This window comes from Antennarius striatus, chromosome 15, assembly GCF_040054535.1.
Source record: "Antennarius striatus isolate MH-2024 chromosome 15, ASM4005453v1, whole genome shotgun sequence".
In the NCBI taxonomy this organism is placed as follows: domain Eukaryota; kingdom Metazoa; phylum Chordata; class Actinopteri; order Lophiiformes; family Antennariidae; genus Antennarius; species Antennarius striatus.
The window spans coordinates 16,091,042-16,103,803 of NC_090790.1; the positions used below are offsets into that span (position 1 = coordinate 16,091,042).

At 43.4% G+C, this 12,762-nt stretch overlaps 1 protein-coding gene across 2 annotated transcripts in view; it reads right to left on the reverse strand.

Moving 5' to 3' along the window:
• ttc28 (tetratricopeptide repeat domain 28) overlaps window positions 1-12,762 on the reverse strand; it is an 84,333-nt gene that overhangs the window by 32,369 nt on the left and 39,202 nt on the right. For both annotated transcript variants that reach the window (XM_068334564.1, XM_068334565.1), the window contains 3 exons: window positions 6,394-6,541; window positions 3,506-3,778; window positions 3,299-3,429 (listed from right to left, as the gene is read on the reverse strand). In XM_068334564.1, the coding sequence (XP_068190665.1) occupies window positions 3,299-3,429; window positions 3,506-3,778; window positions 6,394-6,541 (552 nt within the window). The remainder of the gene's footprint in view (window positions 1-3,298; window positions 3,430-3,505; window positions 3,779-6,393; window positions 6,542-12,762) is intronic.

Below are 12,762 nucleotides of genomic sequence, written 5' to 3' on the forward strand. Positions count from 1 at the left end.
GCCAGTTTATTGAGCTGAGGATGCTGCTGCTGCTAATCTCTCTGTCTCTATTTGTCTCTTCTCTTTTTTTTTTCATTTATTAGATTTAAAGGTCCGTCTTTTCCTTCCTCCACCTTTTAACTCACAAATTCTTCCCTTTTCAAACACACACACACACACACACACACACACACACACACACACACACACACACACACACACACACACACACACACACACACACACACACACACACCTTCTTTATTGGATTCTTCCTGCAACACCACATATTATGATTCAGATTTAAGGCCATTCTCTCCATCTTCCACACTTATCCAGACACACCCCTGCATACACACTGAGTACCGGCTCTCAGACACAACTTGATTGGATTTTTTGTGTGTTTTTTGTGCAGAGGAAATGTTGTGTCCTTGAGGGAAATCAAACACTCGTCTGGCCGGTTGACTGTACACACAGAGGCCTCCATGTCATTTATTAAATCTCCTTTTCCTGCCTCGGAGATGTGTCAACTGGATTTTATATGTTTACACTCATCACTTAACTGGGAATTGGGAATTGGTGTGTGCTGTCATTTGGTGAACACATATAACCAGGAATGAAAAGAGCACAGTGTCCTGATGTTAATTAGAAGGGGTAAATTCCTTTAAAGGTCAGTTCGGCTGTTTCCATTGACAGTTAGCATTCATTAGCCACCTGATTTTAAAAGGATCTGGTATGAGTCTTATCTTCTGAAAGGTGTTTGAACTACTGGATCAGTTATTCTTCCCAACTCCAAGTAAAAGAACAAACAGAAGTATATAAACTCTAGAACTGCAGTTAAGTACAAATTCAAAGTAAAAATGGATGGATGTAATCAATGGATAGATGGATGGATGGATAGGTATTTGGTTGGTCTTTTGCAGGGAGGTGTATTTTTATATCCCTTTGATATGTTGGAAATTTTAAGCAGTTAATTTTAGTAATTTAGGTTTTTAAAAATTGAACATTTTCATTCTGCATCAGTAAACTGTAAAACTTCAGTTCTGGACACAATAAAACACAAACTTTGGGCAGATATGAGAGGATTTCATGCTTGCATTTTATGTTGACAACATGTTTCAACATTTTATGTTGAAATGTAATTTCCCCTAGGGGATCAATAAAGTGTATCTTCTTCTTCTTCTTCTTCTTGACTCACTATGAAGTAGACGTTTGTTTCCTTTTATTTAATACATGGAAATATTTATTATTTAGTATTTAATACTTGGTGGAGGTCTTTTTAGGACTATTTGAGCCCAAGAACGTTTTATTTTGCAAGAACAACACACTGAAAAACAAGCAATTTCAATTTAAAATGATATAAAAGAAGAAAGGAGGAGCAACTTATTTATTTTAATGACATAAAAGAAAGATTAGTAAAAAATCACTGCTTATTGATTGAAGGAGTGTTTTAACTCCATCTGGGCTGGATGCTAATGTCTGCTTGTGCTCAGTGGTTAAACATCCCCTTTCTGCCATTGTTGTCTTTGTTTGGAAGTCTGTTGTCTGCAAACACAAATAACCACACACAACATAGAGTAAACACACACACATTTGTGGTGATGACCGTGTTTCACTTGCCTGAAACAGCTCTGGGGGGGAAACTCAATAATCACCTATCGACAGCGTGGAGCTCAGACAGAGAAACTCTGTCTGGGTTCGATCTGAGCTTCCGTCTTCTCAAATGAGAACACGTTTCGGGACAAAATTACATACGTGTATGCAAAATTAATCTGGGAGCAGGTCTTCAACAGGGAGCCAGAGGAGACAAACATGAGGATGTATGGATGAGAATAAAAACGCTGCTCCAACTCTCCTCCATCCATCTGACAGCTGTTCCGTCTCTCCAGGACCAGGATGTAATCACACCCTATGAAGTGTCTGAATGTGAATTTGACTGTGATAACGAGTCAATGATGCATAAAAGGGTCCAGTGGAGCCTTCAAGAATATTAAAATGACTGTAGTGCAATCACTATTACAAGCTGAGGAGATGCCATCGACACCCTGCCTCTCCAGTTGGAAGGGGAAAACTTATTGCACAACTCAAAATAAGAAAAAAAACTTGGCCTGGTATCTTGGGATTATCTATAAACTGCCCCCAACTTTAAAAAAAAAATAGCGTAACATCAGAAATACGCTAATCATCCATAACACCATCACAACTGACAGGCGAAGCCAACAGCAATTATTATCTCGTTACTATGGCGCCTATCAGTGGGTGGGATATTTTAGGCAGCAGGTGGACGTGTTGGAAGAAAAAATGGTCAAGCATGAGCATCTGAAAGACTCCAATTTGAGCTAGAATGTGGATAAGCTGCTCTAAACCTGCAGGTCATGTTGGGTGTTCCTGGTTCACAGTGGTTGGTTCTTCCCTAAAAGGTATAAAGAAAAGGACAACTGGTGAACCAGCGACGGGGAATGGTCAGTCTGGTTCGACCATCTGAGGAACAAATGACGCTACAAGAGGATGCAGATAAACTCCGATGCAGCTGTCAGGTTGTTTAGAGGCAACATAAGATCCGACTAGTGAAGAATGGTGAGATTAAAAACATGAAATCTCCATGTTTTATGAACATGACACCTTTTATTCACACTCATCTGGGAGCAGTTAGACGGAGGTAAATACACACCACCACCCTGACAGCTTTACTTTGTGCATGGAGACAGAAAGGGGCCAGGGTCTAATCTGTAACAGCAATCTAATTAACTACGCTTTTCACAACTGTCCAAAGTGTTTCAGAAGAAAGTCGGTGAGCCAAGCTTAGGCCCAAGGCGAAGAAAAACGGCTGTCGAGAAAACATGAGAGAGGAGTTCAGGAAGAAGACAAGGAAGAAGAGGGGCCAATCTGCAGCTTCTGCTCGGCTTGATGTATTCTGTTTGCTGGTCTTAATTTAATTTTAATTATTATTCTCTAGTTTATCTTCACCCTTATTTTAGCTTCCTTTGCTATTCTGGTTTTAATGTTCTGTGTATGTCTTCTCATTTTATGGATTGCAGCATGTCGTTTCTTTACTCTGAGCTGCACGTCTTGTATGAAATGTGCTAAACAAATAAAGGTTATTATCATTTTTTTTTATGATTGGTAGGTTGATTGCTTCCTAAATAAAGATGACATCAACACCATTAAACACACACTGAGACGGTTCTTCAGGCTTTTTTCCTGTTTCCATGAATATCTTAGAGATTTAAAGGGTATAAATGTAGTTTAAGCGACTCTGCAGACTCCTTTACGTGACTTCTTCACATTTGTAAAAGCAAACTCCTGCAAACAAGCGTACCTCTCTGTCCTTCAGCTTCATGGCCAGCACCAGTTGGTTCCTGTGATTGGCCAAAGCTTCTCTGTAGCTGCCTTTGGAGAAGAGGGCAGAGCCAAGGTTCCCATGAGCTCGGCATTCGCCCGACTGGTCACCTGATGGACGAGACATCCGTTATAACCGACCCACCTGCAGTCTGTCTGTTCGTGCTGCTGCCTCCTCCTTCCATACCTAAGGTCTTGGTCACCTCCAGGTCCTGCTGCATGTAGGCCATGCTCTTCTCCGTGTTACCCAAAGACCAGTACGCCGAGCTCAGTGCTGAGAAGACCGACCCACGCAGCTTTAGCGAGCATGTGCCGATCTTCAGCCCCGCCTCCAGGACCACGACGGAGGCGCCGTGGAAACCGTGGGTTAGCAGTTCCTGACCAATGACCGACACGACCACGAACGGGCTCTTGTCCAGCTTCATCTTCTGAAGCTGCTGGTAGGTGGGCTCCAGGGAGTCTGGGGGGTGAAACACAATGAAACGCTGATGATGGAACACATGTGATCGGTTATCAATATTATTAGGACTGGTCTTTAATGGTTCTTGAGAAATTTAAGGTGTTCTAAGGGTCAGTGCTGCTTTCAGTCGATCGTTCCTGAGGACTGAAGGGAGAATTAGTGCTAATCTCTTCCCCCGAGCGTCACAGTGATGGAGAGCTGAGCTGTGACCTCTGGATTTTACCACCTCTGCTGCACAAAGGCACAGTTCATAATGAAGACAGACCAGTTTTATTAAATGCCAGGAGAAGAGCGTTGAAGCAACAATAAAATATTTTTGTGTTTGGTCCACATCAGCCCCACACTGGTTCAACTTTTGCTGCACCATCTTCAACAGGTGGTTTTATCTTTGGTCTTTGTGAATAGCAGTGTTAGCTGAAAAACTGCAGGTGATTTCAGACAGACTGAGCAAACGTCCCCAGATAGGAGCGAGATGGAACGGATCGACTTTCTAAAAGCCATCCACACTGATGCCCCACAGAATATCACGCAGTAAAACAGCAGCGGGAGATGGATTCCCAGGAGGTGGCCCCCTCCTCAGCGCCATTACTGCTGGACCCCCTTCACCCTGGTGCTTACTAAATATACAGCCTCCTGCTTGACAAACGTGACCACACTCGACAAGAGGCCTCTTAGCTTCGAGGCTTTGAGCAGCAGACTCACACATTTGTACAGACTCCATTACATAGAGTGTGACATAGTGGCTATAGAGCCGGTCTGGTGCTCACTCTGTCCATGAGGACTTCCTCTACCTCAAAGCGAACCATTACAAACCCTTAACCAGAGATGTTCTACAAGCAGATTCGAAACTCCACACGTAGAGTCGTTCGCTGCAGCGGCCAAGTGGAAGGCTGTTCCAGAGAAACCTCATTCTGACACAGCTGAAGGGCAAAAACATGATCATCTGCCAGCTCCAGCCAGATTGAAGCGCTCTATTCCCATCATGCTACTCCACACCTGCAGACAAACATGCTCCGAGAGCCGTGGGGCAACGAATCATCGACACACAAGACCCTGTAAATATTTCATCATGACCTCCATAAGAAACTCGCTCACAAACCAACCAGAGTCCTCAGCTCTAAGTCTGCTTACAAGACATGATGTTATCAGTACATGTAATGTTTCTTCATCCACTGTACAGATATTCTCTCACTTAGCCCTACCCCTACTTCTTGTACGTTCCCATGTAGGGTAGTGTGTCCCGTTTCTTCAGGGGATGGAGGCGTACTGGTCATCTTGCCCTCCGAATGAAGAGTTTTGAGACGCAGACTCAAAACAGAGAGTAGACGGGGGTCAGATTTGTCAGTAGTGGATAATACACCTATTGCCAAACTGCGGCAGGGCCTGACTGATGACGTGACGAGTGGTGTCCCGTTTCTGAGATAAATGATTCCAACAGCTAACCCTCCTAACTCTGTTTAGAGGACAACTCAAAAAGCTACAGGGGGGGGAGGGGTGGAAAAGAGAGACTGGGATCGGGCGTTACTGTCTCCCGTGAGCGTAGACCTCCACCAACGCTGCTCATTAAAACTTGTCGTAATAGAATCCAGACGGCATCAAATTTAAGTCCTGTAGTCGTTTATCAGAGGTGAATCATTAAAAGAATGAAAGACTTATCCACACAAACAGATTTATAAAGTCATAAACTTTTCATGTAAGCATCAATATGGAGCCACATAAGCTTTCCTCCATGACGTCATCATTCATTGTTGTATAATTGCAATCATGGCACGACGCACCGCGGTGCTGCCTGGTGACCACCATGCCTGGTGATGTTTAGACCCTGGACACCTACCGCTAACATCTGGAACCATGAGTTATTCTCTTTACAACAGGATTTTCCATCATGTTGGATCTTTTTTGTCATCCAGATCAAACTTCTTACAAGATCTGGATCCAGTCGCTCAGAGTGACAAAACATCAGTTGTCCAATGCCTGGCTATTTTTATTTTGTTTTATTTGCTACTGTCTTTATGCTAATGAGCAAGCTAGAATGTTTGACCACATGGTCTTTTCTGTCTCTGGCTAAAGGTAGATCAAACAGGAGCACAGACTCTATGCAAACAGGGAAGATGCCAGATTTCAGTGTGTTTCTACATTCTGGACTGAAAACTGTTTGTTATAGCTGCATGTCACTTGGATGAACTTGTCTTCCTCACTAAACAAAGTCTCTTAACAGCAGATCTGAGTTCAGGCAGCACAAGTCATTGCCTTCGTTCAACAACCATGAGCATTTTCAGTTTTGACGCCTCCGTGCTTCACTTTCTGTTTCATCTGACCTGTTATATCTATTTCCTCTGTTGCTTTTCTCTCATCTCTCTCTTTGTCACATCAAATGTGAGTTGTTCTTGAAGAGATCTGAATCCTCGTCAGACGCCTCTTTTCCCATCCCAGTCACTGAGGAAACTTTCTGAATAAAACAACAAAAGAAACGCGGCACCTTAGCAGTTCCTCCAGCGCTCTGGCTCTCCTCTACCACGTGTTTGAAACGCAAGGTTGTTGTTGAGGAAACAAACAAACGTCCATTTCAGATGAGCGAGGCAGAAGGAAATGAAAGCGTTGTCAGACAGGCCTACCTCTGAGGGGGGATTTCATGGCCGCCTCCACCATGCCGACCAGCAGTTGGAGACTCTTGGGGTCCTGGGCGAGGCCAGAGGCGAATGCTGCCAAGGCGTCGGCGTGGCGACCCAGGTACTGAAGCGCAACCCCCTGACGAAAGTAGGCCTGCAAGAAGAAGGACAAACATGAACGTTTTGATCCGCTTGTGATCGACTGTCTGTACGGACTTAAGCCAACCAGCCAGACAAAGTTACCCTCCTGGAAACATTATCGCATCATTAACGTCTTCATTTTCAAGAACTTCAGCTTCCATTCAAAATATCTTTGATGTATCTGTAAAACTCCAGAGGCGAGAGAACGGTTTCATAAGAATGATATATTTATAAAACTGTAAGAGACGACTCTAAACCTTGTTATCACAGCAGGTGACTATCTGTTTCTGTCCTATGTGTGACTTTATAGCTAAATAAAGATCGACAACAGAAATTTAAATTTTAATCCATGAGATCTGGATAATTATACAGATATGCAGCACATATACAAAGTCCTAAATATCAATTTATGAATGTGTTATTTATTTACATTTATTTACATTTACATGGTTAATAATAATTATTTATAGGGAAATTGGAGAAAATAATGAAAAATAAATCCTTCCACCAACGTATGCAAAAATCATTTCACTACTTTTTGCATCAGTAGTTAATTTGTGAGATCTTGATCCTGATTGACTCCAAAATTCGGCTGCAGCACATATCAATACATTATGTTATGAAATTTGCTTTAAATTTATAATAAACCAACCAGCCAGAGAGGGTGAAAACATTTAAAAGCCACAAAAGCTGAAAGTCCGTGTGACGCCTCTACAGCGTTAATACATCCTGTACACAGAGCGCACGCTTCAATCAGACCCCCCGGTGCTTTTCAAAGTGAGATTAGAGAGAATGAATGATGACATCAAATTCAAGGAGGATCCAGAGGATGTGCAAACACCCCTCCTCTTCTGCCGTCCACACTGTAACTTAATTGTCCTGTCTTCTTCTCTTTCTTTCCACTCATTCATCATCCCGTCCTCCTTCCTCCCATTTAAGAATAATCCGTGGTGACAGTGAATGAATGGAGACAAAGAGGGGTGGAATTAGATTACATGGCAGCTCCTGTCCTGCTGGCCACTTTTTGCAGACGCACCGTCTTTGTCCAGAGACGGCCTCATTGAAATAAATGGAGCGAGGGGTCACGTCTAATTTAATGCATGAAGCCTGGAGTCGGTGTCAGAGCCCAATGCAAACAGAACACAATGTCATCTCACCGCTGGTTAACACAGAGTGGGATAAATGGAAGGTAATTACAGCTGCAGTCGAGTCCCATAAAGAACATAACAGAAAGACCCCTGATCAGATAGATGATAGATATACAGACAGACAGACAGACAGACAGACAGGTAGGTATGTTAGTCCCTGGAACTGATGCCAAGTGTCCATACTGGGCAGGGGAGGTCGGCAGCCTGCCCTCTGACCCTCATCCAGACTGGAGAGGAGAGCATCAGGCCTGGTAACTGGGATGACATATGGACACCCCACCTGTCTGCCCACCTCCGCTTAGCACCGCCCCTCAAATCTGTCGCCCCTACTGACCGTATGGAGGAGGCAGGTTTCGTTTAGCCACAGCGATGTTTAACCTTTACCTCAATTTGGAGAATTTCAAATCAGATGAGGGCGATTTGATCAACAGAGGAGGAGGTACAATCACAGGCATGTACTGTACATTGAGTGGTGGGTGTGTGTGTGTGCGTGTATGCGCGTGTGTGTGTGTGTGTGTGTGTGTGTGTGTGTGTGTGTGTGTGTGTGTGTGTGTGTGTGTGTGTGTGTGTGTGTAAGGAGGCATGAACGAGCCTTCGACGCGCATCAACATGCCAGAGCCAGACCTGAAGTGACAGCAGGAAGCGTCTGCCTCCACCATCACCTCCAGCCTCCTGCTCACACACATCCTGCCTCTATTAGCTCATTCTGGCCACGCTCCTTGCTAAACACATACAGGGGGTCCGGTCCAGACAGGCAAACCAACACACACATGCGCTGGGATTCACTCGGACACACTTAAACGCAGCATCCGTCTCGGGTTTTGTTTTTATCCGTCCGTCAGCTGCGTTTCAGAGCGCCGTGGGTGAATCTTGTCAGATTAGAGAGACTCCTCACAAACTGCTTCTGGTTGTGTTTGTGTCTGGCTTCCAGGGATTCCACGCCGATTCCCAAATGAGCACTGAGACAGCCTCTCCGATATCAGCCGACAGGTCTGTGTCAGTTAAAGTGAAGCGATCGATAAAAGACTAATCCTGGTGGGATGTGTGTGAGCATTGGAAGCAAACACCTATTGTATTTTATCACTCAGATGATCCAGAGTTCCCTCCACATTTCCGTTGAGCTCGCTCGACTCACGCCTCGATCCTACAGACAATTTTGTGGAAACCGGTTTAGAGATTCTGGTGTAACTCAGAAAAATGTCCACGGATAGACCCCTTTAATCTGGATCCACACCGATATACATTGGGTCTTTTCTGTCATGCATCCCATCAAACAACAACAGGAAACTTTTTCCCTAACCCTAACCCTAACCCTTTTAAAAACTTTCCGTGTTCATACAGAGATGTTTTGAAAACTAACTCTGTACACATGGACCCAAAGAAATCATTTGATTTATCGGTGCTGGAAAATAATCCTGGGACTGTATTTGGCACATAGGGGGGGCTTCCAGACAAGTTCTGTTTTTGACCATTTAGATTGGACTGCATGGTGGCTTATCTTTCACAGGTACACCTCCGTTATTGGACATACTGGTGGTGTCCCACTCATACCAGTTTATAATGATGCACTATTTTGCCAGTATGTCGATGATTTTTGACAAGGTTGTGGCAAATAAAAGCAGTATAATCCTCTGCCAGCGACACAAACAGCTCTCCGTGGCTTCTGTTGATTCTTTAATGACGTATCCCGCTGCGACATTTGGCCCGTCACCGCGGTGTTCCACAGGTCACAGTTGTTCCACGAGCACATCCACTGCGAGTGCTTGGCAAAATGAAAGTTTAATCAGATGATGGCGTTAGATTAAAAGTTAACAACCAGAGTTATCCTGAGAGGGATAAAAAGGTGAAGGAAATCTCTGGGGATCATGAACGCCTAAAAATTTTTAAAAGCAACCCATCCAAGAGCTGTTGAGATTCAAGGAGTGTGTGTTTAAAAGACACACAACGGTAAACAAAAGAAAGGTGAGAGCGAGTGATGAAGCAAGAGGGGTGTTATGCATTGGTGTGTCAGAGCGACGGATGCACACCGGATGAACAGATGCTTCAATTATTGCTCGTAACTCACATTAATCGAGAGCAGATGGCGACACAAGTGGCGGGGGAGAGGGAGAGGGTGGCTCCGAGCGAGAGAGGATCACATAAAGCAGACATGATGGAGATTGATGTCTTTGCAAATAAGAGAATCTGCCTCAAAACACGCAGACGGAACCCCTTCGCTCTCTTTTCAGGCGGACTGAGAGCTGCTGCTTCACCCATCGGATGGTGACTGAATGCAGGTAGAGGAAGACACATTTGGTAGCCTCCGGTCAGGCCTAACTTCTGCACAGGAGACAAACAATAAACAGTAAACAAGTGACAAATGAGAATGACTCACTCTACTGTGTTCCAGTTTCTGAGCCATTTGCAACTTCTTAGACGAGTAACAAGTAAAAGTTCCTCTCACCAACAATATTTTCCAGACCAGGTGAGATCCATGATCCTTTAACCAAGTTCTGGTCTACCCTGGAGTCTTTTCCCAGTTGGACATGCCCCCCCAAAAAACCTCCAAAGGGAGGTACCCAATCAGATGTCCTAACAACATAAAGGAGTACCAATCTCCTTCTGGATGTCTGAGCTCCTACAAAATCTCCAACACTGAGGCAAACGCAGTTTTTTGTGTATTTCTGTCTCACATTGAAATGACTTTGGGAGGGTTTTATTATCATTATAAACTATTTTGGTGGAAAAATTCTGTTGTCTGAAGTTTAAGATGTGTAAAAATAGGGAGTGAGAAAATAGACTTTGGGAGTTTTATTAAATGACCTCATAGAAAGAAGCATTTCTGCTTAAAGGTCAAATGCATGGTGTCTCGCCAGTAAAAAAGAGGACAGAGATCAGACTGGTTTCATACAGTCTGCTCTACCATGTAGACTTCATATGCATTTAACATATTACATAGAAGACATGTATGAGGTAGAATCCCTCTGTGAAGGCTTCCAGCTGCAAAGCACGAGTTCTTAAATGCTTTTTGTGCATTGTATATGATGAATATGATAAATTTGGTGTATATGATATAATTTGCTGTAAAACTATTTTTGAAATATAAAAAATAAGGTTGACTGAGTATAAAGTCATCATAACTGAATGAAATAATAGCACAAACTTAAAAAAAATAGAATGTCAGACTGTTTCAATGACGGACTGGTCCTGAGATGCAGTCGTCAGAGTAAATAATTGTCTCTCTGGAACAACAGGGATGCAGGAGGTTCTGATATTGGCCATTACTTAAACACAGGATTCATTTTGCAAGATCAATATCACACTTATCCCACAGTAGGTGATAAAACGACACGCTGTGTGAGCTGTGAGCTATGTGCTGTAAACCTCTGAGAATGAGATCATTACTTAAGAGGCAGAACGGGTCAGAGCAAGCCATTAAAAATAGCAATGCACTGTGAGGATGATCCTTTTTTTTTGCAGGATGGACTGCACCTTATTACCAGGATAAAGTCTGATCAAACCCAGTGAATTAAACCAGCAGTCCTCCACAGCACAGCCCCGTTACTCACAGTCTGAGCATTAACAACCCTCTCAGTGATTCAAACAGGTTCTTCTAATAGACTAGTCAGCCTATAAAGCTCCGCGGTGGAGAAATAAGGCTGCTGAGACAACATCTTCACAGAAAACACATAAAGTCACACAAACAAGGAACAGCTGCTGAGACCTTTTGGTAAGTAAACCTCAGCTGAACCTTTAACTGAGAGAAAATAATTGTTAAATTGACCAGATAACTGAGTTACATTCTTCTTTACCAAGTTGAGTTTTAGTTAAAATTCTGGGAATTTAGGGGATGATCATTTCAGTCAATCCAGTAGAAACCAAGCTAATATTTTTGGTCATTTGTTTCCTACTTCACTGACTTCTGACCCATCTAAAGTTTGACATGGTGTGTGTCTGACTTCTGACCCATCTAAAGTTTGACAATACTTTGACATGGGTTCGTCCCCAGACTTCTAATCATTGGCTTCAGCAAATAAAACTAGACCTTTAGCTCCAGCTGTCCTGAGGGAACTTTTAAGGGAACCAGTTATTTGAAGGCACTAAGATATTATGTACCCGAGTAAATACTAGTTGATTTCCTGCACACGCACGCACGCACGCACGCACGCACGCGCACACACACACACACACACACACACACACACACACACACACACACACACACACACACACACATACACAAACTGTTCCCTGGTTAATCAACATGAATATTTATCAATGTTTCTCTGGGACAAGAGCTGAGATGCAATAATTGAGTTGGAGTGGCCAAAACCAATGTTTCCACTGGGACCAATGAAGATGTTGCATGGCCAGCTGTGTGTTCTCTCCCAGTCTAATGGCTTCACAAGTGTCTCTACTGTAGTGTGTTAAAAGCCATGAAGCCAGAGGTGCTACCAGAGCCTTAAATCTTACAAAAAAAAGGAGTTTAGCTTCACATAAAAGCTCGTCATTCGAAGACAGAAGTGAGTTAGTCTCCATGGTGTGTGTCTGCAGTGTGTTGATGTTAGAGTGTCTGAGCTTGTGTTAATGTGCGCTGCCATATGTAATGTTGTCAGTGACACCCCTGTGGCACGAAGGGTGTATTTATCTGGAGCCGACCAATGAGGCGTCACCGTCCGTCTGATGTAACCCGAAGACAGCAGCGCATGATGGTAAACCCAACATGAACCAACAACACGAGTCTTTTCCTACCATTTCTTACCAACTGTGCTTTAGAGGACAGTTCTGTCATCATGGTAAGGTGCAATTCCAAATTTAAAACATGATATTTTTTATTTGTATGTTCAAACAAACAAAAATATGAAGCGTGCATCTCCACCAAGGCCTAATAATCCCCCAGAAGGATGTTTGTTTGGTCCACAACCGACCTCCCCACAAAGTTTTATGTTAATTAGTTCAACATGTTGTCAAAAAGGTGTTTTATTTAGTCATGTTTCAAAAAGGGGAAAGAATTCATGGATCTGGATCCACACCAAAATGGCTTCTTTCCTGTTCCATTTCACATCCATTCAAGAAACCAACCAACCAGCGAGTTAGCCAACTAACC